At 44.0% G+C, this 26,518-nt stretch overlaps 1 protein-coding gene and 1 long non-coding RNA gene across 3 annotated transcripts in view; both read left to right on the top strand.

Moving 5' to 3' along the window:
- LOC105716222 (uncharacterized) overlaps window positions 1-4,774 on the top strand; it is a 31,138-nt gene extending 26,364 nt beyond the window's left edge. For both annotated transcript variants that reach the window (XR_010344057.1, XR_010344056.1), the window contains one exon: window positions 4,390-4,774. This is a non-coding gene — a long non-coding RNA (uncharacterized LOC105716222). The remainder of the gene's footprint in view (window positions 1-4,389) is intronic.
- Window positions 4,775-5,798: 1,024 nt separating this feature from the next.
- Window positions 5,799-18,171, top strand: GATAD1 (GATA zinc finger domain containing 1). Its single transcript, XM_064380405.1, has 5 exons — window positions 5,799-6,052; window positions 6,852-6,977; window positions 9,045-9,104; window positions 14,314-14,497; window positions 16,342-18,171. Exons 1-5 carry the CDS (start codon window positions 5,801-5,803, stop codon window positions 16,530-16,532), a joined length of 813 nt encoding a protein of 270 aa, XP_064236475.1. The 5' UTR covers window positions 5,799-5,800; the 3' UTR covers window positions 16,533-18,171.
- Window positions 18,172-26,518: the final 8,347 nt, after the last annotated feature.

The following is a 26,518-nucleotide window of genomic DNA, read 5'->3' as shown; positions in this document are numbered from 1 at the left end:
GTTGGAGCGTGGGTGGGCCTCGGTGGAGGGGGCCCTAAGTCAGGCCCAGTCTGCCAAGCCTCATTCTGGTCAAAGAGCCATGTCAATGCACTCCTTATTTTCTTAGGCAGGCTTGCACCCAAATCTCCAAACCCATTCCATGTCAGGGAACAAGAGGCTCCTGGAGGGCCTGGTGTGCCGCGACCATGTCATAACTTTCTCCTAAGCAGGAGGAAGATGTTTATGAAACTCTACCGGAGGAGCCCACCAGAGATCCTGCACAGTTATTATGTTAGTGCAAAAGTAATTGTGGTTTTTGCCATTAAAATAATGGTGAGAGCCACAATTACTTTTGCACCAACCTAATATTTCAAATAAGTAAGACTCGTGTGTGATGAAGTGTGCATTTTCTTTCTTGTAACAATGATGATGTTGGTACAGGGAGATGGCTACCCACGGGCTCTCCCGATACAGGCAATGTGGTGAGAGAAGTCAGATGACCAGGCAGGGACAGCTTGGATGAGCTCCTCTGCCCAGGGATTTCTAGTCAGGGAGGGGAGCAGGAGCAGAAACTTGTCCTGAATGAAGGCTGTTGCTGAGAAAAGGCTAATTGATACATTAATTCATTCATTAAACTGCTAATTAGTGCATGTCTACTGTGTGCAAGGAGCAGAGAAGTGGAAGAAACACAAGAAGAAAAAACATATTTCCTGTCCTCAAGATGCTTATAGTCAGTTGGAGGAGACACAAAAGTGAATGCCTAAGGGAGAAGGAAGAGCAATAGAAACTAACAGCTACGTAATGGGTGCTGGGCTTGAGACCTAGGTGATGGGTTGATCTGTGCAGCAAACCACCATGGCACACGTTTACCTATGTAACGAACCTGCACATCCTGCACGTGTACCCTGGAACTTAAAAGTTGAAGAAAATAAATAAACAAACAACAGCTATGTAGTGTCAGGGAGTGGGGAAAGAAGACGTAACTTCCATCATGGGTCTGAGCTGATTCTTGAGAGATGGTTGGGGCTGGGTGTGAAGAGTTGGGAGGAGGCACATTCCAGGCACCAAGAACACCCTGAGCCAAGTCACGATGGTGGGAACCGTGGGGCACACGCTCCACACAGACAGTGATGCCCTTAGGTTATAACACAGATCGTGTGACTGCAGTGGAAGATAAAAATGTCATGTTCACCTCCTGAGACTAAAAAAAAAAGGTCAATAGGAATATCTGCCCTGGTTCTCCGCCCTGAAACCTTCCAGCAGTTTCACATGTCCCTCTCATTTTCTCCCTGTCCAGTCCTCAGTATCTCTTCTAGTTTGTTGATGTAAATAGGCAATTTGAGTTAATTTTTCCAAAATGTAATTAACATGATTTACATGATTATGTGTGAGGGATATAACTACTGACTTGACCAAGATCCAGTCAAAAGAAATGCTTCCTCCTCCTCCTCCTCCTCCTTTCTTATCAGCCTCATAGTTGACATTAACAAGGCACTTACTAGCTGTAAAGTTGTTTATAACCTCACATGAACTACTTTGTGTAATCCTCACATCAATCCTATGTTGTGTGAGGGGTATGTTCTCTTGCTCTCCTCATTTAACACGTAAGTAAGGCTGGGCATGGTGGCTCACGCCTGTAATCCCAGCACTTTGGGAGGCCAAGGTGAGTGGATCACAAGGTCGATTGAGATCATCCTGGCCAACATGGTGAACCCTATCTCTACTAAAAATACAAAAAATTAGCTGGGCATGGTGGCGCATGCCTGTAATCCCAGCTACTCGGGAGGCTGAGGCAGGAGAATTGCCTGAACCCAGGAGGTGGAGGTTGCGGTGAGCCGAGATCACGCCATTGCACTCCAGCCTGGGTAACAAGGCGAAACTCTGTCTCAAAAAATAGAAAAAAAAAAAAAATTAGACGGGGGTGGGGGTGGGGTCTGAAAAAAAAAAAAGAAAAAATTAGACAGGCATGGTGGTGCACGCTGTAGTGCCAGCTACACGGGAGGCTGAGGCAGAACAAGACTCCGTCTCAAAAACAAAAAAACAAACAGGTAAGTAAACAGAGGCTCGGTGGCAGTGTTCTCCCCACCTCAGAGATATCCCGGAGAAGGGTGCACTGTCAAGGAATTCCACATCTGCCCATACTCATCAAGACACAAAATGTGGTGGATGTGATCTCTTTGGAAACATAGAAAATATGCATGCATATTTTATGCATCTGCTTTTTTTCACTCTTAAGAGTTTTAATTAATGAACCATGTAACATTTAAATCATGCAAATTAGACTGCGTGCTGGCACTGACAATCCCCTGGGGAATTCAGCATTCTTCTTTTCCCTTACTGTGAAATTTAAGGGCATAGGAGATATTTATTTCTGTGTCCACAGCTTATACACACCACCACTATCACCACCACCACCACAATTTTCTCAACCATCCCATAGATACCAAATTGTTTCCGTGAGCTCTGGGTCCAGGCTGAGTATGTCTCTCTCATTGTGTCCTATGGTCTGACTCTGTCCCCCCAGTTTTCACGTGTTGAAATTTAATTACCAATGTGATAGTATTAAGAAGTAGAGCCTTTGGGAGGGGAGTAAGTCATGAGAGTGGAACCCTCGTGAATGGGATTAGCAACCTTATAAAAGAGCTGGAGAAACTTGCAATTGTCCCCTTTTGCATTTCTGCCCTTCTACCATGTGATGACACCTAGATGGCGCCATCAATGAAGAATGGGCTCTCTCCAGACACTGAACTTGCCCTTAACATCTTGATCTTGGACTTCCCACCCTCCAGAACTGTAAGAAATAAATTTCTGACTGGGCACGGTGGCTCACACCTGTAATCCCAGCACATGGGAGGTCGACATTGGCAGATCACCTGAGGTCAGGAGTTTGAGACCAGCCTGGCCAACACGGTGAAACCCTATCTCTGCTAAAAATACGAAAATTATCCAGGCATGATGGTGAGCACGTGTAATCCCAGCTACTTGGGAGGCTGAGGCAGGAGAATCCCTTGAACCCAGGAGGCAGAGGTGGCAGTGAGCTGAGATCGCACCACTGCACTCCAGCCTGGGCAACAAGAGTGAAACAAGAAAGAAAGAAAGAAAGAGAGACAGAGAGAGAAAGAGAGAGAGAGAAAGAGAAATTTCTGTTCTTTACAAATTACCCATTCTCAGGTATTTTGTTACAGTAGCACAAATGGACTAAGACATTGTGTCAGTCTGTGAGCTCTCCCCTGGCCAGGCCTACTATGGCTCCAGTTCTTCTTGGGGCACCAGCAGAGCGGGAAGGGGTTGAGTTGGAGCCTTTATTATGGCTCCTTAAGTTCTTTTCTCTACCTGTTTCCCTCCCTTACCCATTTGAGCCCCATCACCTTCTCTACCTAGTAGTCCCCATTTGTCCACACATAACACTACTGCTATGCTACACTCTAACACATGTGCACAAGTAGTTGTCATACTGTAGCTGTTACGGCTTGGAGAAGCCCCATTAATTGAATTAGAACTATGAGCCAAGCACAATAGCTGATGAAATCTTTACACAGCCCTGAGGTGGACAATATCATCTTCACTTTACACGTGAACTGAGCTTCAGAGACAAGGTCCAGTTGCCAGCCCTCAAACGAGGTACTGTCCACTCTGCACTACTGTCTCCGGCTGGGAGAGAGTTTTAGGGTCAACAAACTGCTCTATTTTCTTCTTTTCCATTTGATACTTTCTCTTCTTGTTTATATTTTTAAATAAAAGTAATAGATACATATGGTGAAAAAAATGTCAAATAACACAAAATCAAAAACTCCCTCATCACCCCTGTTAACATCGGTTGCCAATAATTCTTCAAGTTTTTTTTTTTTTTTTTGAGACGGAGTTTCGCTCTTGTTACCCAGGCTGGAGTGCAATGGCACCATCTCGGCTCACCGCAACCTCCGCCTCCTGGGTTCAGGCAATTCTCCTGCCTCAGCCTCCTGAGTAGCTGGGATTACAGGCACGCGCCACTATGCCCAGCTAATTTTTTGTATTTTTGGTAGAGACGGGGTTTCACCATGTTGACCAGGATGGTCTCGATCTATTGACCTCGTGATCCACCTGCCTCGGCCTCCCAAAGTGCTGGGATTACAGGCTTGAGCCACCGCGCCCGGCGGAGACTTATTTTTGTTAGGAAAATTGAAACTTAGAGGGAGGATGACTGAGCCACAACCCACACCCCAGGGGGCTGCTCCAAAGCCCTCCTCCAAAGTGGTGCCAAGGGCAGCAGCTGTGATGACATCCAGTCCACACAGAAGTGCCTCTGTTGATCACCAATTAACAGTAAAATCGGGATAATATCTCATTCCAAGGTTGTCAGAAGCACTAAATGTGGTTTTGTGATATAATAGGCATTTAATGTTTCTCCCCACTGCTTCCTCCTCACCCCAGTGTATTCATCAAGATCTTTCCAAGGATACTAAGTCCAGGAAACCCAGGATCATGAAGAGAGGCTGAGAAGGAGAGACTGATTTCTCTGGCAAGACCTGTACTGACTAGTGACATTAAAAGAGGCGATCTGGCTTCTCATACTGTGCTTGTCCCAGGCCAGCTATTTGTCAGCGGCTGGGCCCTCAGAGTCAAAACTGTTTTCCGACAGTGCTAAACCAGTTATTCAATTTTCTTCACATTCTCCAATTGGAATACTCTTCAGAGTCCACAGGACATGCAACGATATTACCTAATGGCTGAAGAATGTGTGCCTGACATCTTAGGCTGTAAAATGTCTCAATTTCAATTTCTAATACATAAATGTCAGTGGATGACGTGTTCTGAACCCCTTGTTGATGTCCGTAAATGGCATGCTCTGAATTCACCTAAACAAAAGAATGGCGGGTTGGGGGAGACATAGGAGGATGTATAATTTTTAAGAGTGTAAAGGGGTCCTGAGTAGGATTGCCAGATATTTATTTTATTTTTTTGGAATCGCACTCTGTCACCCAGGCTGGAGTGCGATGGCCTGATATTGGCTCACTGCAACCTCTACCTCCCAGGCTCAAGCGATTCTTCCGCCTCAGCTCCAGTGTAGCTGGGATTACAGGAGCCCGCCACTGCGCCTGGCTAATTTTTGTATTTTTAGTAGAGACGGGATTTCACCATGTTGGGCAGGTTGATCTCGAACTCCTGAGTTCAAGTAATCGGCCCGCCTCAGCCTCCCAAAATACTGGGATTGCAGGCAGGAGCCACCACGCCAGGCCTGGATTACCAGATTTAGCACATAAAAATACAGGACTCCCAGTTAAACGTGTCTGAGATAAACCATTATTGCACAGGATACTCTTGTGCTTAAAAAAAAAAAAAAAAAAATTATCTGTCGTTTATCTGAAAGCCGCATTTAATTGGGTGTTCCGTATTTTACCCGGCAAATTCTAGGCCTGAGACCAAAAAGTTTGAGAACCGCGCCCCTAAGCGACAGCAAGTGGAACTGCAGCAAGCTCCCAGTAATTCCGGGTGCTGCACTTCCGGTCAGGCGGTCGGGCTGTGGGGCCCTGGGCCCAGCTCATCGCCGGAAGTCTCCGTGGGCCGCTGCCCGGCGTTCCTCGCCGGCTAGGTCCCTCCTGCTTCCCAGTGCCTCGGGCCTCCCGGGGCTGGTGCTGGGTGCTGAGCCGGCAGAGCTGGCGGAACCCGCTTCCCGCCTCCAGAGAGCAGCGGCCGCGGCCTAGTCCCTTCACGGGCAGCTCGGTGCCGTCGGCCTCACAGCTCTTCCTATCGCCGGGAGTGGCTGGCCGACCAGTGGGCGGCCAGGCCAGCCTCCGCCATTCCCGTGTCTCTGCGCCCGCGGGGGCCGCCCGAGCCGGCCACCATGCCGCTGGGCCTGAAGCCCACCTGCAGCGTCTGCAAGACCACGTCGTCCTCCATGTGGAAGAAGGGCGCGCAGGGGGAGATCCTCTGCCATCACTGCACAGGCCGGGGCGGCTCGGGCGGCGGGGCTGCCGGCTCGGGGGCAGCCGGAGGGACTGGGGGCAGCGGCGGCGGCGGCGGCTTCGGCGCGGCGACCTTTGCCAGCACCTCCGCCGCCCCTCCGCAGAGCAACGGGGGCGGGGGCGGCAAGCAGGTGAGCTCCTCCGGCCTCTCCCGCCGGCGGAGGCCGAACAGGCGCTAGGCTGGCCGGGGCCGGGCCGGCGGGGAGCGGGCGGGTACGGGCTTCCCGGATCGCGAAGCTCCTGCCGGGCTGGGACGCCCCCTCCCCACCTCCTATTGAGATCTTCGGTTTGGCCCATTCCGAAGCACCTGTTATTGTAAGAAATTCAGAGCATAAGGAAGCAGGAAAATGTAAAGCCCTTCTGAAAATCTCAGTACGCACACGTCTACACAGTCGTAAACAGGGTCATGCCACAGATGCAGGACCTCATTCCTTGTTAATAAAGGTTTTGTCATATCAGGTTATGAAGTAAGGATTATTGTCATTATTGTAAATGGCAGCTTAAGTATTCCATTGTAGGAGATGCCATAACCTAACACTTTCTCTGGCCTTAGGGAGTAAAGTTGTAAGGCCTCTAGCCTTTAGGGAGTAAAGTTAAGTGTTTTTCTCTTGTAGACACAACAAATGAATAGGTCTTGTCTTGGCCTAGACTGACTCCTACTCCTGCCTCCTGCCCTATTATAAGCAGCTCACACCTTTGGGAGGCTCTGTAGAGGCTTGTCCAGCGAGCTCCAAGATTCGGGGTGCTGGACTTCTAGTTTTAGCCCAGTTACTGTAATTACCCCGTTTGAAAAGCAAAGGCACACTCTTAATTGCTAAATGTTCTTATAAAGTGCATACTCCGGGATCCTTGTAAGATGGTTGTACTGGGACTGTATCCTTTCTACACTTTTTACTTCTTTCTCTTTTTGTTCTTTAATTTGTGTGACAGAGTAAACAGGAAATTCACAGGAGGTCTGCTCGGCTCAGAAACACTAAATACAAATCTGCTCCGGCTGCTGAAAAGAAAGTTTCCACCAAAGGAAAAGGGAGAAGACATATATTTAAATTGAAAAATGTAAGATGTTTGTTGACAGTGCCTTTTACTGTAATGACGTTGTGTATATCCTGCCACTGCCTTCATTTCTCCCCCACTGAACTTGGACTCTGCCCTTGGAAGCCCTTCCTCAGTATTCTGGGGGTGTTCCAGACTCCCAAAAAGGGAATGAGCTCTGTTGCAGGAGGCTCACTGTTTATAAAGTTAATAATACGCTTCCCTTTTTTTTCCTTTTTTTATGTTTTTACTTTTTCCCCTGGAAAATATAAAATACGGGTTTAAAAGAAATATTGCCGGGCGCGGTGGCTCACGTCTATAATCCCAGCACTTTGGGAGGCCGAGGCGGGCAGATCACGAGGTCAGGAAATCGAGACCGTCCTGGCTAACACGGTGAAACTCTGTTTCTACTAAAAATACAAAAAATTAGCTGGGCGTGGTGGTGCGTGCCGGTAGTCCCAGCTACAGGCTTGAACCTGGGAGGCGGAGCTTGCAGTGAGCCAAGATAGCACCACTGCACTCCAGCCTGGGCAACAGAGCAAGACTCTGTCTCAAAAAATAATAAAAGGAAATATCAACCTTGAGCCCATTTTTTGGGGTTCTCTATGCAAAGAAAGAGGAGAGATTGTGGTTCTTAATATGGCCAGGTACACTAAGAAAACTTTTTTTTTCATTTTTTAAAAATTTAAGTAAATATTAATACTGGAACTCATTTTCATATTTATTTGTTATAAAAGCCCCAGAAAATGTATCTTACTTCTGATGATGATGGATTTGATGAATATGAGTCAAACATTTTGTTTAGCCTTGTCTCCTCTTCTGCTCTAAGAAAAGAGATTGTTGAAAGACCTGTGCTGGAAATAGTTGAAAGCATATTTTTATTGCAATTAAATTCTCACTTTTTATAAACAAGGGATAATGGTCAAACACAGTGGACAGTGCATTATGGACTATTTTTTTAAGTCTTAGTATGATATTCTTTTCTTTCAGAACAGGAGTGTTTCACTTACCCGTAAAGACATTTCTGAAGTCGGGCATATTTCTAAAACACAAAGGGACCCTGCAGTAGACTTATGCAGATGCCAGAGTATTTTCTTTTTTAATTTAATTAATTTATTTTTTAAATTTTACTTTAAGTTCTGGGATACATGTGCAGAAAGTGCAGGTTTGTTACATAGTTTACATGTGCCCTGGTGGTTTGCTGCACCTATCAACCCATCATCTAGCGTTAAGCCTTGCATGCATGTATTAGGTATTTGTCCTAATGCTCTCCCTCCCCTTACCCCCCACCCCCAACAAAGCCCAGTATGTGATATTCCCCTCTCCAAAGTATTTTCTTATTCAGAGTAGTTGCTTCAAATTTATTTAAGATTTTTATAATTTAGTTAAGTGAGGCATTTGTTGATTACACAAAACATGTTATTTATATTTGTATCACATATACACATTTTTTTCCTTATAAGTATGGTATACCATGTTCTCAGTAATTATTATTATTTCTCTGCAACCCCTTTCTTTGATGGTACCAAGCAAGACAGATCTGGGGAGGTCTAGTTTCTATGTTGTGGCATAAAAATATGTATTGCACCTTTGGTGGGGATTTCAAAAGTGGTTGGGTGGTGGCAAATTACTAAGAATTCTCGAAGTTTCTTAAACCTTAGTTCCAGCTTGCTGGAAAATTGATGTTGAGTATTATGGCTAGTTCCATAGTTGAGTTGGAAAATGTCTTCAAGGAGACACTTTTTCACGTTGTATTCACCTGTACGTTTTTTATTACTTGCATTCTGTCATGCTTAGGCTATTAGAACAGGTATATTTTTATAACTGGAATGTTTATGTATAGTGGAGCTCTGAGAGGACTTTGCATTAGATCTCAGCAGCATAATTAGAAGCTTGTCCTTTGTCTCAGAAATTGGAGTGGAAATACTGAGACTGCTTTGCCACAACATTCAGAAAATCATTTATCTTTTTATTGCAGTTCTTGCCACCAAACAATACATTTTAGTATTTCTCAAATTACAGAACTCTCATAGAGCTGGGAAAATGCCTGTACATACATATATACGCCTAATTTTTTTTGTATTTTCATAGCCCATCAAAGCTCCTGAGTCAGTTTCCACCATAATCACCGCAGAATCGATCTTCTACAAGGTAATCTTTTGTAGTTACTGAAGGAAGAGTTGGGCCTAGTGGGTAATGTGCCACTAAAATACCGGATTAGTCTAAAGGTCTCTGCTACTCTTTATTTGTATAAGGTGTGATTATACGTTTTGTTCCCTTCTTAGCTGTTTTCCCCCATAAGTGGCTCGTTATTTTTTTTTATTTTTTATTTTTTGAGATGGAGTTTCGCTCTTGTCTATGCTGGAGTGCAATGGTACAGTCTTGGCTCACCACAACCTCCGCCCGCTGGGATCAAGCTGTTCTCCTATCTCAGCCACTGGAGTAGCTGGGATTACAGGCATGCGCCACCATGTCTGGCTAATATTTTGTATTTTTTATAGAGATGGGGTTTCTCCATGTTGGTCAGACTGGTCTGGAACTTCTGACCTCAGGTGATCTGCCCACCTCAGCCTCCCAAAGTGTTGGGATTACAGGCGTGAGCCACCGCACCTGGCAAATAGCCGTTATTAAAATATCTCATCTAGAACTGAAGTGGGAGGAGAAGATGCCTACTGAAATATAATGTGAGGATCTTAAGTATTTTTTTAGTGTGGATTATAGGAATTGTTCTTAAAATGCTGCTGGCATAGTGTGAAGCCATGGAAGAGTGAGCCATTAGTGTGATGGCATTGAAGAATGAGGACAGAGACAGGATTGGGACCAGTAGTGAAGCAGGAGCAGTGAGAAGCAAACCTCGAACACCGAACTGAGGAAGGAAGTGGCTTTTTATTCGGCCAGGAGCTGCTGTGGGGGCTGCAGCTTCATTCACCAAGCTCCCCGAGAAGCGGCTTCTTTCCCCTTTTATAGGCTTACAATGCTAAAGGGGAAACTGAGCTGAAACTATGTCCATTGGCTGGACATCAGACCTTACAATCTTTTGGCTTCATTGATTTGCTAGTTCATATGCAGTGTGAGTGGGAACAGGAAGGGGAGAGGGCTTACAGAGTCAAGACAAAGGCAGTAAATTATTAGTTGGCAGAGGTGTTTCCAGGAGGGAGCCTGGGCTGTGCAGACATAGGGGTGTGACCCAGTGCCAGGCTCCAGCTCCAGCCAGTGGGGATAACATTCATTTGCAACTCTCTCAAGGTTTGTAGATAGCAGAGATGCTGGGAACTGAAAAGGGAGTCATCTTCCCAGCTCTTTGGTATTTTATTTCTTTTGTTTCACCCTCCTTCCCATCTGGAGGGGAGGAGGAGGTGGAGGCCAGGAAGAGAGAAGATGGGAGGGGGTCTCCCCTCTCAGTAGAGGTTGTAGACTGTGTTGTCAAATGGGTAGAATAGGCCCAGAAATTCTAAAATGCCTTTATGTGGAGTTGAGCTGAGTAAGGGTAGTAGTGGGGATTAACACCTACTAGAAATCCATGGTGAGAGGAATTCCAAGATGTTTTGATAAAGAATGAGGAGGTCAAGTTTCCTAGGGCCAAAGTCCGTGGAAATCTGAGACCTCATTGAGAGAAGTGACAGATTGTTGTGTTTAAACCAGAAGTTTTAGGAAATGAATTAGAACATAGACCTTTAAGGCTCCGCAGGCCTGGCATGGCACAGGAAGCAACCATTGAAGGGTATTTGGTGTTTTGGGACCTGAACTGTCATTTAGGGGACAGTGGTGTGAGTGCTTTATATTTGACCCAGGTGGACTGAGAAACTCGAGTGATTATGCCCTTAAGTGTACTTTGTTTTTTTTTTTTTGAGATGGAGTTTTCCTCTTGTTGCCCCGGCTGAAGTGCAGTGGCATGATCTTGGCTCACTGCAACCTCCACCTCCCAGGTACAAGCGATGCTCCTGCCTCAGCCCCCCAGGTAGCTGGGATTACAGGCATGCGCCACCACATCCGGCTAATTTTGTATTTTTAGTAGAGACGGGGTTTTTGCACATTGGTCAGGCTGATCTCAAACTCCAGACCTCAAGTGATCCACCCGCCTCGGCCTCCCAAAGTGCTGGGATTATAGGCGTGAGCCACCACACCTGGCCTAAGTGTACATTTTTTTTAAGCCCACAGTCTATATAGTCAAAGTCTGTTCCTCCCCCCAGGAGTACACTGGCATTCCTCAGCAGGTCTAGGAAAAACCAACAACAACAAAAGTCTGTACTCTCTTACTTTTCCCAACATCTCTCTTATTTTTCCGACATGTCACATTGTTAATAATGAATAGCTACAGTTTAGCAAACAGTTACTTTGTATCAGTGGCTGAGCATTTTACCTGTTTATTTCATTCATTTCACTCTATGAGGTGGGTACTATTATCCCTGTTTTCTGGATGAGAACATTGAGGCACAGCGAGGTTAATTAACTTGTCCAAGATCACATAGCCAACAAGTCATGGAGTGAGGCAGTCTCATGCCAGGGCTTAAGCCTAGAGCATAGTTCCTGGCTCTATAGCTTTAGCAAGTGACTGGCTCTGTGATGAGGACCAACCTCTCTAATGTTTATCTGTGAAATAGGAATTGTAAATAGTTACTACCTCAGTGGACAAAGTGAAATTATATGTGTTAAGCACTTAGCAGAATAAGCACTCAATGAATAGTAGGAGTTATAACATCTTCATATTTGTGCATTACCTTCACAGTTGACAGATTAAAGCCAGAAGCACCTTGTCGAGCTACAGATTTAGTGTCCTAATGGTTTCCATGTTTGTCTCCATGGAAAGGCGTGTGGGATCTGTTATTGTGACTGTCTGTACTTCTGTGTTGTTGTTGTCGACCACCCATGTTTATAAATGATAAGGACAGTGATGCAACAAAGTAGTAAAAGTAATGTTGCAAATGCCCAGTATTGTGGGGGCTGTCACAGCAGTGCCACTGGCAGGCAGCACCATAGTGGCAAGTTCCAGAGGCCACTGCCAGCCACTGAGCTGGAGCCCAGATCAGGCATGCAAGAGGAAGCTGAGTGGGAACCACTAGGGATCATGGCCAAGAGTGTGACCACCCAAGACCCAGAATGGCTGAGTGGCCTCCCTGGAGCACGCAGTGGCAGAACAACTCAGTGAACTCAGGTCTGGTGATACCTAAACCAGTGCTGTTCACCATCTTGTGTGGACCCCTTTTGTCCATCAGAAACCTTGAATCCTCTCAGCAAATGAGGTGACTACTCAGATCAGTGACTTAGTCCTGTTTGGTGTTATATATATGTACACAACATAGCACATATTAATAAATACCTACTGTATGCCAGGCACTGCTTGCCACTGGAATCTTTCACTCAGACGTTGTCTTTACTTTTCAGTAGAGTCTGGGAGATGTTTTGGATTCATATTCATTCAGCATACATTTGAGTGCCTATGATAAGCAAGTATTCTCATTTAGAATTTGGGAATACTAGTTATACATGTTGACAAAGCAAACCATAAATGCAAACTATTTATATGATAAATAACTTTGGACTAGTGGCTGGGAGGAAGGACCAGCTATTGATGGGTAGGAACTAGCAAGTAGCAGACTGGCCTGCGTAGACCAGACCCATCCATAGTGACGCAGGTGCAACAGCCACCCTCAGACACATGGATAAAGGGTCCACCAGGTAAAAACTCCTGACCTATCAGGTGCTATGTTGCAGTTCAGTTACTGGAAGTATTTCCTCAGAATTGTTTTTAGGGTTAAGGTACACATTCTTGCAGCTTTACCTTCTGCTAAGTCACTGTTTAAGGGAAGCAGCAATGAATTACACTGTTCTCATAGTCAAGGACATTGTGTCCCACCAAGAACTACACCTACTTAAGGAGGTGTTCGATGTCAAAGATTTGGATCAACCATTATGGGTGTTCCGAGGAGAGATTACTTCCAGTTTAAGACCCAGGGAAGAGGACATAGGATGGATAGCAGAGTCATAGGGAGGATTTAACACAAGACATGTACACATTAGTTAGTTGAGTATAAATAAAACAGAAATGAATGAGACACAAAGCTTGAATGCCAGAAATACTAGTAGTTGTGTTGTGGAGGATATAAAACTCAACTGGGAGTGGAAGAGAAAGGCAGCAGTGAGTCTAGGAGATGTACAGTAGGTTGAGGTAAACATATCCTGAAGACTACTTATAATCCAAAGATTATTTTTGGTTTGAATTTGTTTTGGTTTGAATTCATGGTATCTGTTTTCTTTGAATGGATGGTTGGGGAGGGTAGCTCATAGAATACATTCTTACCAAATGAGCATTGATTTTCAAGACAGTACAAAGACTACTGAGCTGATGTAGGAGCTTCGGCTACGGTCTCTATGGCTTTGAGCAAGCCGTTTAACCTTACTACCGCTTCATGACTGTGGCTAACAAAGTAGGGATAGTACAGAACACAGAGAATTTTTAGGCCAGTGAAACTCGTAATACTCTCTGTGATACTATAATGGTAGGTACATGTCATTATACATTTGCCTAACCCCACAGAATACACAGCACCAAGAGCGAACCCTAATGTAAACTCCGGTCTTTGATGATGCCGTGTCAGTGTAGGTTCCTCTATGTAACAAGTGTACCACTCTAGTGGTGGGAGGGATTATTGATAATGGGAGAGGATATGCATGTGTGGGGACAGGCAGTTTATGGGAAATCTTTCTACTTCTGCTAGTTTTGCTATAAACCTAAAACCTCTCTAAAAAATAAAGTCTGTTTTTTAAAAAGTAGGGATAGGATAGTACTATGGCAATGTAAAATCAAAGTAGGGCTGGGTGTGGTGGCTCACTCCTGTAATCCCAGCACTTTGGGAGCTGGAGGTGGGCGGATCATGAGGTTAAGAGATTGAGGCCATCCTGGCCAATATGGTGAAACCTCGTCTCTACTAAAAATACAAAACTTAGCTGGGCATGGTGGTGCCTGTCTGTAGTCCCAGCTACTTGGGAGGCTGAGGCAGGAAAATCGCTTGAACCCGGGAGGCAGAGGTTGCAGTGAGCTGAGATCACGCCACTGCACTCCAGCCGGGCAACAGAGCGAGACTCCATCTCAAAAAAAAAAAAAAAATCAAAGTACTTTATGAACAAATGTTTTCTCTAGATGTAAACTGTCATACATGCACCCTCGTATGTGTATGTATAATTTTCATTCAAAAGTGAAACAACTTTAGAATTGGCACCAAACATATAAACATTGATCCACTAGACTATCCTGAACACCTTTCATTGACCACTTTGAAAACTTGCTTACCTATTAAGGTCCATTCATAGCTGTGGTGTTCTATTTTTATTTTCAATGTGGGATTATCTCTCTTTCCCCCAGGGAGTATATTATCAAATTGGTGACGTTGTTTCTGTGATTGATGAACAAGATGGAAAGCCCTACTACGCTCAGATCAGAGGCTTTATCCAGGACCAGTATTGCGAGAAGAGTGCAGCACTGACGTGGCTCATTCCCACTCTCTCCAGCCCCAGAGACCAGTTTGATCCTTCCTCCTATATCATAGGTGAGTTTGACAAATGGTACCGGTTCTTTAACTTAGTTAACTCTCCATTATTATGTAAAGGAGTATGTCAGTCAGCTTGGGCTGTCATGACAAAATACCACAGACTGAGTGGCTTAAACAACAGAAAGTCACTTTCTCATAGTTTTGGAGGCTGAAGTCCAACATCAAGGTATTGGCAACAAGGGTTTCTGGGGAGGCTTTTCTTCCTGGCTTGTAGATGGCCACCTTCTTGCTGTGTCCTCACGTGGCCTTTCCTCTGTGTGTACACATGGAGGGAGGGCTCTTTGATGTCTCTTCTTATAAGAACACCAGTTCTATCAGATGAGGGCCCCGCCTTTGTGGTTTCATTTAACCTTAATTGCCTCCCTAAAGGTCTCATATCCAAATACCATCACACTGGGGATTAGGGCTTCAACATAAGAATTTAGAGGGTGGTGGGGGAAATGCAATTCAGTCCATGACAAAAAAAGCATAAGTATTATTATGTACAAAAAAATTAGAGGGCTTTATAGAAAATATGAGGCATTCTAGGGGAGTTTGAGTGCTATCAGTTATTTTGAGTTAGAGCAATATGCATCTACTAAGAAGTGATATGGATAAGATTTTTTTAGACTTACCTAGGGTTAAACTGTACTACAAGAATTTATTGCTCAGGAACTAAGTTATTTAGGTTACTTACTTATACAAACCTACTAAAAAATAATTTAGAAAAGAACTATCCCAGTTATTCCATACTTGGAAATTCTGACGCCTGTAATCCCAGCACTTTGGGAGGCCGAGGTGGGTGAATCATGAGGTCAGGAGATCAAGACCATCCTGGCCAACATGGTGAAACCCCATCTCTATGGAAAAAAAAAAAAAAAAGGAAATTCTGAGTATTTATGCCTCTGCATGGTACACATGTTATCTTAGGCCTTTATAGCATAAAGGCTGATAATTGAAATGGCAGCTGCTGTGCTTTTGTTAATTTCAAAAAATATGATACAATTTTGACATAGACTCACAAGAATTTACTGATTAATACAACTTTGAAAGTTTTCAGATTTTTAAAGTTACTTCAGACTTTTTAATCTTTCTGCAACGAGCATGTATTACTTTTGCATCCTGAAAATAAGCACAAACGGTTTTTCAGAGAGAACTCCAGGGACAGATAATATACCACTGTTATTCTCACCTACATGTCAAGTTTGATACATTACCAAACAGTTCTAGTCTTCTGCTCGTAAGTACATAGAACAATGGACTTTCATTTACTTTATCTATGGGATAGGATCCCAGCACAGGCAGTGATGTGTCAGAGTCACCTTCAGGGCTCCTTTCCTGCCTCCTCTGTCTAATCCCCAGATTCTGATGTGTATCCCTGTCCTACAAGAGGCAGCATGGCATGAGGTCAGAACACCAGTTCTGGAGCCAGACTGTCTGGGTTCATGGCCTGCCATTTACTCGCCACGTGACTTTAGCAGATTTCTTAGTCTCTCTTGGCTCACTTTCCTCATATGTAAAATGGGAATAGCGCCTACCTCAGAGGCTTGCTGTGCGGAATGAAGGTATTGATATGTGTAAACTTAGAACAGTGTGGGTACAAAATAAACACAACGTAAGTGTTCATATTGTTATTTTTAAAATCCTTTCTCTATTGAGTCACTGTTTTTGGGAGAATGCCTTATTCTTTAAGCAGTTGAAGAAAAAATGATTAAGAATAACTTCAGAGTAATGCGTGTCTCAAGGGTTAATGCCAGGCTGCTCCCAGAGTGGTCTCTCTCAGTGTCTAGGAATTTTAACATTTATGAAAATGATTTATATGCTTAAAAATGTATTTAACTTTTCCCTCGGCTGCCTTCTAGGGCCAGAGGAAGATCTTCCAAGGAAGATGGAATACTTGGAATTTGTTTGTCACGCACCTTCTGAGTATTTCAAGTCGCGGTCATCACCATTTCCCACAGTTCCCACCAGACCAGAGAAGGGCTACATATGGACTCATGTTGGGCCTACTCCTGCAATAACGATTAAGGAAACAGTTGCCAACCATTTGTAGTTCACAGATTAAAACTGGATTTCCAGGCTTGGTGTGGTGGCTCACACCTGTAGTTCCAGCTGTCACACAACTGCTCTCCAGGCTGGGCAACAGAGTGAGATTCCATCTCTTAAAAAAAACATAAAAAACTGGATTTCCAATTCTCTTATATTTTTAGTACCATGAGATATGTCACAGGTATCTTTAAATGAAATTCTTAGCTGGAAAAATGACTAAAAAGTTTTTCTCCTACTACCTAGTAAACATTAGATTGCTTATTACTAGTCACTTAGAAAATTAGAAGGAATAGGGCCAGGCACAGTGGCCAATGCCTGTAATCCCAGCACTTTGGGAGGCTGAGGCAGGTGGATCACAAGGTCAGGAGTTTGAGACCAGCCTGGCCAGTATGGTGAAACCCTGTCTCTACTAAAAATACAAAAATTAGCCGGGCATAGTGGTGAGCACCTGTAATCCCAGTTACTCGGGAGGCTGAGGCAGGAGAACTGCTTGAACCCAGGAGGCGGAGGTTGCAGTAAGCCGAGATTGCGTCACTGTACTCCAGCCTGGGTGACAGAGCAAAGACTCTGTCTCAAAAAAACAAAAACAAAAACAAAAAAATAAAATGGATAGAATAGAATGAAATATATTTTGAAGTTAAATTATATTCTATATGGGTATCTTCCCAGGCAAAAGCTGTAATTTCCAGAGAGACCATTAGGAACAGGTAGTGTCTATTTTTCTCCATTATTTATTTCTAGTAACTCATAAAATAGATTGTATTTTTCTATAAGAACAAAATATTAATTAAGGTATAGATGACTGAACAAAGGCTTAATCAAATAAAATGACTAACAGTATCTATCATAAAGCCACGCAAGCCTTATGTTCTCATCTCAAAAATGCTGTGGCAGCTTTTTAGTGCTTTAACCGTAAGAAAAGTGATGGATTATTTCATTAGCCCAGACTTTTTAAAACTTTCATCTAGGCAGGGTGCAGTGGCTCACACCTGAATCCCAACACTTTGGGAGGCCTAGGTGGATGGATCACTTGAAGTCAGGAGCTCAGGACCAATCTGGCCAACATTGTGAAACCCTATCTCTACTAAAAATACAAAAATTATCTGGGTGTTGTGGCACATGCCTGTAATCCCAGCTATTTGGGAGGCTGAGGCTGGAGAGTTGCTTGAACTTGGGAGGTAGAGATTGCAGTAAGCCGAGATCATGCACCTGCACTGCTGCCTGGGTGATAGAGCAAGACTCTGTCTCAAAAAAAAAAGGAAAAGAAAAAGAAAATCTTTTATCTGATCCTTCTGTAGCAAACAGGTATTCAGAACCATTCCATGATCTTAATAGCACTGCTCTTTACTGTTTCTAGTCAAAATGAGGCTTCCGATCAAACCATAAGATTTTATACTGCAGATAATCAGCTTCATCAAAGCCACAGAGGAAACATGTTCAGATCAGGCATTCTGCTTGATAGTTTCTTGGCTACCATTAAAATGAAGATTGGGCAGTCATGAAAGTCATTGATAGGCCATTAGCATTGATAATTTTAAAATGTCTACCCTAAAGCATCTGCTGTGGACCCATAATAAGAGGCCTGTTGTATATGAAATTGTCTAGAATTCAGGTGCAGGTCTTCGCCAGTTAAGTAAGGGAGCACCATGTAAAATGGGGGAGGAGTGGGGTGCACTCATTTGCCTCCTCTTCTTTCCTGAATTAACCAGCATTTTTCAACCCTGGGAAAATTTGCAGAATCTAAGTTTATCGTAATGATTTTGAGCTGCAGCACCTTTAACTCTTACCCTTTTTCTACAGTTGTGGTTTGTCAGTTGGAAAGAAACAAGTGTAGGTAGCTCCATGGACATAATGATCTCTTTATTCACAAAGGGTATAGTAAAATTGATTGTAAATAACATTGTAAATAACTTTCTAAATGCTAATATTCAAAACTTTTGGATTAAAATGTATTTTTCAAAGTGTTCTTACTTTTGATTTATTTATTTCATTTAAACAATTTAAAAAGGGCTCTTTAACCAAAAATGGTATTGAAAGCCAAAACAGTATAGTGCTTAGAATTTGGAATAGATTTATCATCAATGAGTAATAAATTTTAGGAAAATCAAAAAAATGGCTACAAAAATGAACACAATGGAAGATATTTATTAAAATGTAGACTTAAAAATCTACAAATTGACCATATGTTTATAAATTGGTAGATGTGTACTGTCTTTTAAAATAAAGATTAAATTTTCATATTCCTCCTCATCCATTGCTTACATTTCTCCTGCTGAGGCTGGACCTGATAGGGCCCTGGTCTGTGTTCCAGCCCTGTCTTCTCCCTACCACTAAATGTTTCCCCTGTACGCCTGCCTTGTTTTTCTGGCTCTGAGCCCTTGTTCATACTGTTCCTTCCAATTCTGCCTTACACAGGCCTTTCCTAAGGCCTTCAGATTCTGTCTTTCTATGGTACCTTTCCAGATTCCCATGGCTTTTTGAAATCAATCTCTATCTTATTGTCATCGCATTTAAGTTTCTACTTCCATCTTCCTCACTCCCTTTGTTCCTGGGCTGGCAGGGATGCTGTGTTTTATTTACTCATCTTTGTAACTTCCACATAACCTAACGCAGGTTCTTGCTTGTGGGAGATGCTGAGTGTAGGGTCTGAATTAGATACTGTTAACTAAAGTGCTTGTTGATATTTTAGTTAATACTAGTTTATACTAACTTTGGCTGTGACTTTTAAATTCTATTGTGAATAGTCAAGTAAAATTTAGATTGTTATATTCTGGGTTAATATTAGATTGTTTTTAAGATTGTTTTAAACAAGATGTTTTTAAGATGAGGTTTAAATAATTCTCTTACACAAATAAAGCTTAACATGAGTATTTGAAAGAAATTTTCCCAAACCATTCTGATTCCTGGCTGTAAAAGGCTTTTCCAGGCCTAATAGATTTTCCATTTCAGCCATAAGTAGGTTTTCCATTTCAGTTGTAAGTAAGTGAATCAAATAAATAATAGAGGGAAATGTATTTATGTGCCTTAGACACATGCATGTGTGTTGTGTCTACATAGATACATTGCACAAGCTTAAAATGAAGTTTCTGTCATACCTAGAAAAGGGAGAGGTATTTCTGTGGATTTTATCTGGCTTCGCTGGGCATGTTTCCAGAACTATGCTACTTACTTCTTAACAGGTGTGTGCACCATACCTTTGGTAGGAGGGTATACCTCCTACACCCAAGAAATACAAGCCAGGAGAAGGTCTGTGCCAAGAAGGAACCCAAATGACCCACAAGAGGTGGGCTGTTAATTATTGGGTTAGATGCACAAATGCACGGTCATTTATTTAACCACCTCTTAATGGTGACCCACAAGAAAGATTGCTAGTAATAGTGGAAAGGTTCACACTAAATAAGAGAAAAAAGCAGCATGTAGAACTGTATGATAGCAATTCTTCAAAGAAGAAGCATCTTTTATAAAAGATGGAAGGAGCCCAGGCACAGCAGCTCATGCCTGTAATCCCAGAACTTTAGGAGGCCGAGGTGGAGGATCGCTTGAGCTGCAGTGACCCATGATCGTACCATCACTCCAGCCCGAGTGACAGAAGTGAGACCTTGTCTCAACAAAACAGAAATGCCTCCAGAATTTTAACATGTCAACAGAGGTTTTCTGCAGTTACTTTTTCTGCTTTATAATTTGGAGTACTTTCCAAATTTTCTCTAATGAGCAGTATTTTCCAAATTTTTTACAATAAGCTCACGTGCATGCACACACATGTTTGCATACTGCCCAACTGGTGGTGACCACTGGCTTTTAGTTCACACGTAGAGTATTTTTTTAATAGTACTTAAACCGTTGCAAGGGAGATGAATGATCAGCTGAGGAAGTAAATTCAGTGATTTCGTTATTTTCCTATATTCACGTCATGATTCTAGGAAAGGACTCAGGAGTGACTTCCTTCAGCTTCAGCTACTCCGGGGCTGCGTGCACGCTAAGCGCTGTGGTAAAGGTCACCAACTTCTGCAGAGCACCTGTGTCATCTGAATTGGAGGTTTGGCGAGGGTGAGCAACTGATGCAGGTTAAAGTTTCTCTTTCCTCTCCTCCACTTGAAGTCTCTCCTGCCTTCCAGACTGCCTGCCCTGCTGACTTAAGGCCCCAGACACCAAACACAGGAGCAACAGCCTTACCCAGAGTGTTCAGCAAGCTCCCTCAATTGTGTGAGGTAAAGTTTCTTTTATAGATTCCTTATTCTATATCGCTCCTAGTGGTGTTCTGTTTCTCTGATCAAATTCTGGCTGATAACAATTGCTAAGACTTTGAAAGAGAAGGCAAGGAACTACGTTTTTCATTATAAACTATTTAGAATTATTTGGCCATTTTCTTTTTTCCATGAATATGTAGTACTTTGATACATTTTTCAAATTAAAAAGTAATGAAAAAGATCACATAGGAAAAGATAGATTGGACTATTTTTAAAGTTTAGATACAAAATTAAAAAGCAAAGAATAAAACAGGAGAAACAGCTCCCTCGTGTGGCTGTTGGCAGGAAGCTTCCGTTCCTCTCTGTGGGCCCCTACAGCTTTGCTCACAGAAAATGATGCGTGACAGAAAGACGGAAGTGCAGTTGCAGCCAAGATGGAAGCCGCCATCTTTTCTATAACCTAATCTGAAAGAAGTGACATACCAGCACTTCTGCCATATGCTGTTGGGTCACACAGACCAACTCTGGTACAGTGTGAATTCACAGGACCACACAAGGGTGTGAATTCCAAGGGCAGAGACCACTAGGGACCATCTCAGAGGCACAGAGGGACACCTTATCCAGCTGGTGGTCAATGGAAATAGCATAGCTTTTTAGAAAAGCAACATGTATCAATAATCTTAAAAGTATTTATACTTTTTGATCCAGTAATTTCATTTCTAAGAATCTATGCTAAGAAGACATAAAACGTGGACCAAAAAATGGGTGTAAAAAGAGATTATTTCCAGTATTTAAAGTAGTGAAAAGTCAGAAACAATCCAAACATCCAACAATAGGAAAGTGAATTTTGATATTTTTCTAATAGAATTTTGTACAGTCATCAGAAATACCATTTACAAATAATTTTTAATAATGTGAAAAAAATGTTTAGTGTAAAACCTGGACACAACTACTTAATGATTCTGATAGTGTAAAAAAATCCACATATTCACATGAATACATATGCATATAAAGAAAACTGGAACAAACAAAATGTTGACAACATAGTTGGAATTACAGGATGGGCAGCCATGTTGTTTGTGGGTTTCTGGCCTGTGGGCCAGCCTGAATGCTCACTCTGAGGTCATGTCCAAGCTTAGAACACATTCAGGCCTACCACAGGCAAGTCTCCCTTCCTCAACTCTGGTCATCTGCACAAGTATCCCAAGCCTAGAAATAATACTTGCCTGTCCTTGTGTCTTGGATTATGAAAAGTCTAGGAAAAGGCCTTGGGAACGCAGAAGAATGAAAAACTGCTCTAAATGCTGTGTGCTTCTGATTGCAGAGGAATCACTGAAATGGGGACAGGCCATAAAAGGACAACCCAGAGTGGCTGCAGCAAAGGCAACGTTTTTCAGAGCAAGCTAGAGAATCCTGCCAGCATCCTCAGGCAGGGCCCCTGGGCATAGAGGTTAGGCAAGGGAGCATCCCAGCATGTTGATGCCCTGAGCATCAGAATAATGCAATAGAGGAGCTTCCAAAGAGTTCCTGTCAGGTTTTGTAAGCTGAACATTTCTAGGCAAATCAGATTTGATTTTGTGAATAAAGCTAGTTTCTTCAACTCCAGTGCAGATTCTCACAGATTGACAGTGACTTGTGATCCAAATGAAGAAAACAATTTTTCAAAGATTCATATTCTTTGTGGACATGGATTTAGAGACCATCTAATCTAACTCCTTCATTCTACAGATAGGGAAAATGAGGCCTAAAGAAGTTAAGAAAATACCATAGAAATGTCACTGCTGAACTGCCATACGTAGGATCCAAAAGAAATCGGGTAAATGCTAGTGTGAGAAATACAGTATTAGGTCCAAAGAATCTAATACAAATTAAAAGTCTAAATGTTATTTCTAAAGAATCCTTGCACATAGATGAACTTATGTAGTTTCATTCTCTTTCTTTTCTGTTAAAGAAGAGGCAATTGGTCAGGCACGGTGGCTCACACCTGTGATCTCAGCACTTTGGGAGGCCAAGGTGGGTGGATCACCTGAGGTGGGGAGTTCGAGACCAGCCTGGCCAACATGGTGAAACCCCATCTCTACTAAAAATACAAAACTAGCCGGATGTGGTGGCGGGTGCCTGTAATCCCAGCTAGTCAGGAGGCTGAGGCAGGAGAATTGCTTGAACCCAGGAAGTGGAGGTTGCAGTGAGCCAAGATCACGCTATTGCACTCCAGCTTGGGTGACAAAAGTGAAACTCTGTCTCAAAAAAGAAGAAGCAGAGGCAATCGCTAACCTATGTTGTTTATTAAACATGACAGCCTGATGAAGTAATTGCCCAACTATAACAGAAAAGCTACAATCTATTTTTTGTTTGTTTTGTTGTTGTTATTGTTGCTGTTGTTTGAGATGGAGTTTCGCTCTTGTTACCTAGGCTGGAGTGCAATGGTGCGACCTCTGCTCACCGCAACCTCCACCTCCTGGGTTCAGGCAATTCTCCTGCCTCAGCCTCCTGAGTAGCTGGGACTACAGGTGCATGCCACATGCCTGGCTAATTTTTTGTATTTTTAGTAGAGATGGGGTTTCACTGTGTTAGCCAGGAGGGTCTTGATCTCCTGACCTCGTGATCCGCCCGCCTTAGCCTCCCGAAGTGCTGACATTTCAGGCATGAGCCACCGCGCCCGGCTAAAAGGTACAATCTTTTTTTTTTTTTTTTTTTCCTAGAGATATCTTTATTTAAACCAAGGAATGTGGACTCAAGATTATTTTGATACAGAATGAAAAGACATAGACTTCATTTATCTATTAATTTATACTTCCCATAGAGTTCTTAAAGAATTTCTAGCTTGTTTCTTTAAACATGTTTTATTAGCTTTCTAAATTATGTAAGTAAATATAACTGGAAAAATACAAAACCCAAAGTCAATGGAGCAGAGCTCCCTTGTTTCCCATACCCGCGTAGCCATGGTTAACAGTCGGTGTGCACCCTTACAGATGGTTTTTCTGTGAATATACGAACATTGACTTGTTTCTGGGACTTCATGTCGCAGCCTACGGAGAATCATGTGAACGAAATAAAAGCAAGACGGTCTGACGACTACAAACCATAACATTTGCAGAACTACTGACTCAGAATTCCTGTTTCTAGAGGACTGCACCCACGTGGCTCTGCATCCTCAGCAACTTGGTCTTTCTTCCTTTGCTGAGTTGATTAAGAGTAAGGGCTGACTGTTGAGTGGGCTGAGTTCACAGGTGCCTGAAATTCCGCATTGTTCCCTTCCTGCTAATTCCGCCTCCGAGAACCTTAGGAAAAAATGCTAACAGTTGGAGTGAAGCGTCCTTAATTGCTCACGCCAATTATCTAGATGGGTCCAGGTTCGATTTCGATTCAGAGATGAGGACCAGGGGGCGGGGCGCTTCCAGGTGTGCCCCTGGCGAGGCTTGCCTCCCCGCGGAGCGCACGCGGGCCTTGCTGGCTGAGCTGGGCCTTTCAAAACCGTGTAACTTCTCCATCCCGTTGCGCCAGGCTTACCTGGGGGCCTCAGGATTGTGTCAGCTGCTTCTCGTTGTCACCTTGGAATGCAGTTCTCTGCCGAGGCCGCAGGAGCCTGGGGCTAGGACGGCGCGTCGGGTGGTAAGTGTGGTTGGCGCCAAGGCCGCCTCTTGCTGGCGGAGTCCAGCAGTGTCCGGAGGGGGCTGTCAAAGTCTGGCCCTTTAGGTCTCGCCTGGGTGTCTGCCCTGTCCCTTGGGCGGCGGCCCAGGCTCGAGCCGAGCGCCCCGGCGTCTGCGTTTCTGGCTTCCTGAGACGGGCGTGGGATCTCGAGGAAACCCCTCTGCATGACCCCATGAGGAGAACTGAGCACCCGGCCCCCCTCCCCCCGGTCCTGGACCGCTTCATAAGCCAGAGGATCCAGTGGCAGTGCCAAGCAGGGCACCACCCTGGTCATGAGCACTTAAGAGGCAGCAAAGGTCAGGCCCCAAGGTGGCCCAGACTTCCCTCCCCGCCTCCCCGGCGGGGCCATTCCTCCCCACCCCCCAGCACTGGAGGCAGGGGCCGTGGTCGGTCTAGTTGCGGTCACAAACTGACCAGAAAAGGCCACTGGAGTCTCGCCAGGCGATGCCCTTAGTCCCCTAGCCTCAGACGACCACAAGAGGGTTCACCCGCCGCTGGAGGGGCGGAGGCTGGAGCTGAGTTCATTGTGTTTTGGAGTTTGGAGCTGCTGGGCTTTCCCGGGGCGGGGTGGGGGGGCTCTTCTTCCTGGAAGTCCCCTTTCCCCAGCTTAACCCTCGGCTTTGCAGGTGGGTGTGTGGGGGCTGAAGGGTCCCAGGAAGCCGCGGGGAGCTGGGGCCTGGGCTCCAAAAGCTACAGTCTTAACCTCAACTTCTGATAACACCATCTCTATTAATCACTAACTTCTATGTGCCACCTGGTTAACAGAAGCTCGGTGCAAATGGGGAGGTTTTTTACAAAAACACTGTTATACCTTACACACTTCTCCCCATGAATAGTGAAGGTGTGAGTGAAAAAGAGAGCAATTTTTTTTTTTTTTGAAACAGGGTCTGGCACTGTCACCCAGGGTGGATTTCCCTGGTGTGATCACAGCTCACTGCAGCCTCCACCGTCCAGGTTTAAGTGATCCTCTCACCTCAGCCTCCTAACTGGGACCACAGTTGTGCACTACCATGCCCAGATTTTTTTTTTTTTTTTTTTTTAAAGAGATGGGCTCTCACTGTATTGCTTAGGCTAGTTTGCAAACTCCTGGCCTCAAGTAATTCTCCCACCTTGACCTCCCAAAGGGCTGTGATTACAGGGGTAAGCCACCTCACCCAGCCAGCAATTTGAGAAGAAAGGGTGAAGGTGCCAGGATTTCCCTGGCTCTTCATTCTTAGTCTGACCTAGGTGTGAGAATTTGGTCATGGCCTATAACTATATTTGGGGTTGTAATAAGTGGGGAAATATAATTTAAAAAACAAAATCCTTCCCTCAACCCAGAAATCCTCTCCATGAAGGCAGTAGAGAAAGAAAAGTTTAACTACTGAATAAACGTTAAATGAGAACGCAGGCACTTTGCTAAGAGATCACAAAGACAGAAGAAAATTTCACCTTTTTTTTAGACAAGTTTTGCTCTGTCACCCAGACTGGAGTGCAGTGGCACGATCTTGGTTCACTGCAACCTCTGCCTCCTGGGTTCAAGTGATTCTCCTGCCTCAGCCCCATGAGTAGCTGGGATTACAGGGGTGAGCCACCACACCTGGCAATTTCACCCCTTTAGACAGCCAAGCAGGTACAGCCTGTTACATGTTTGTTTTCAAGATAAATAGTCCTCAACTAAGAGAACTTGACAGTACTATTGGTCACACACAGTTCATCCTCACTTTACTTGAAAATTGATGTGACCATCTGTGTTATCTAAGATAATCAGTTTTTCTGGGGTGGGGGCAGTGTGGAAACAGGAGTTACTTTTACAACTTGGTGCAAGGCGCTCACTGAGGTTAGGCTGTTACCATCACACAGAAACTGGGAGATGGGTATGCTATCTGGTGATGTTTACATTTCAAAGACATGGCTTCCAGGTCCTTGAGAAAGACATTGGCCATAAAGCTGACAAAAGGCTGATTCAATTTTTAAACCTATATATATTTCAGGCTGGGCACAGTGGCTCACGCCTGTAATCCCAGCACTTTGGGAGGCCAAGGCAGGAGGATCACCTGAGGTCAGGAGTTCCAAGACCAGCCTGGCCAACATGGTAAAACCCCGTCTCTACTAAAAATACAAAAAACTAGCCGGGCATGGTGACATGTGCCTGCAATCCCAGCTACTGGGG

The sequence above is a fragment of the Aotus nancymaae genome, unplaced genomic scaffold (assembly GCF_030222135.1).
Source record: "Aotus nancymaae isolate 86718 unplaced genomic scaffold, 86718_ANA_hifiasm-v0.15.2.pri h1tg000025l, whole genome shotgun sequence".
NCBI lineage: Eukaryota > Metazoa > Chordata > Mammalia > Primates > Aotidae > Aotus > Aotus nancymaae.
Note: the sequence above shows the minus strand (reverse complement) of the source record. Positions and strands in the feature narration are given on the sequence as shown.

Coding starts and splice junctions, on each gene's coding strand:
- GATAD1 (XM_064380405.1), top strand. CDS start 5,801: ATGCCGCTGGGCCTGAAGCCCACCTGCAGCGTCTGCAAGACCACGTCG. Junction 6,978..9,044: donor ATATATTTAAATTGAAAAAT/GTAAGATGTTTG, acceptor GTATTTTCATAG/CCCATCAAAGCTCCTGAGTC. Junction 14,498..16,341: donor TCCTTCCTCCTATATCATAG/GTGAGTTTGACA, acceptor GCTGCCTTCTAG/GGCCAGAGGAAGATCTTCCA.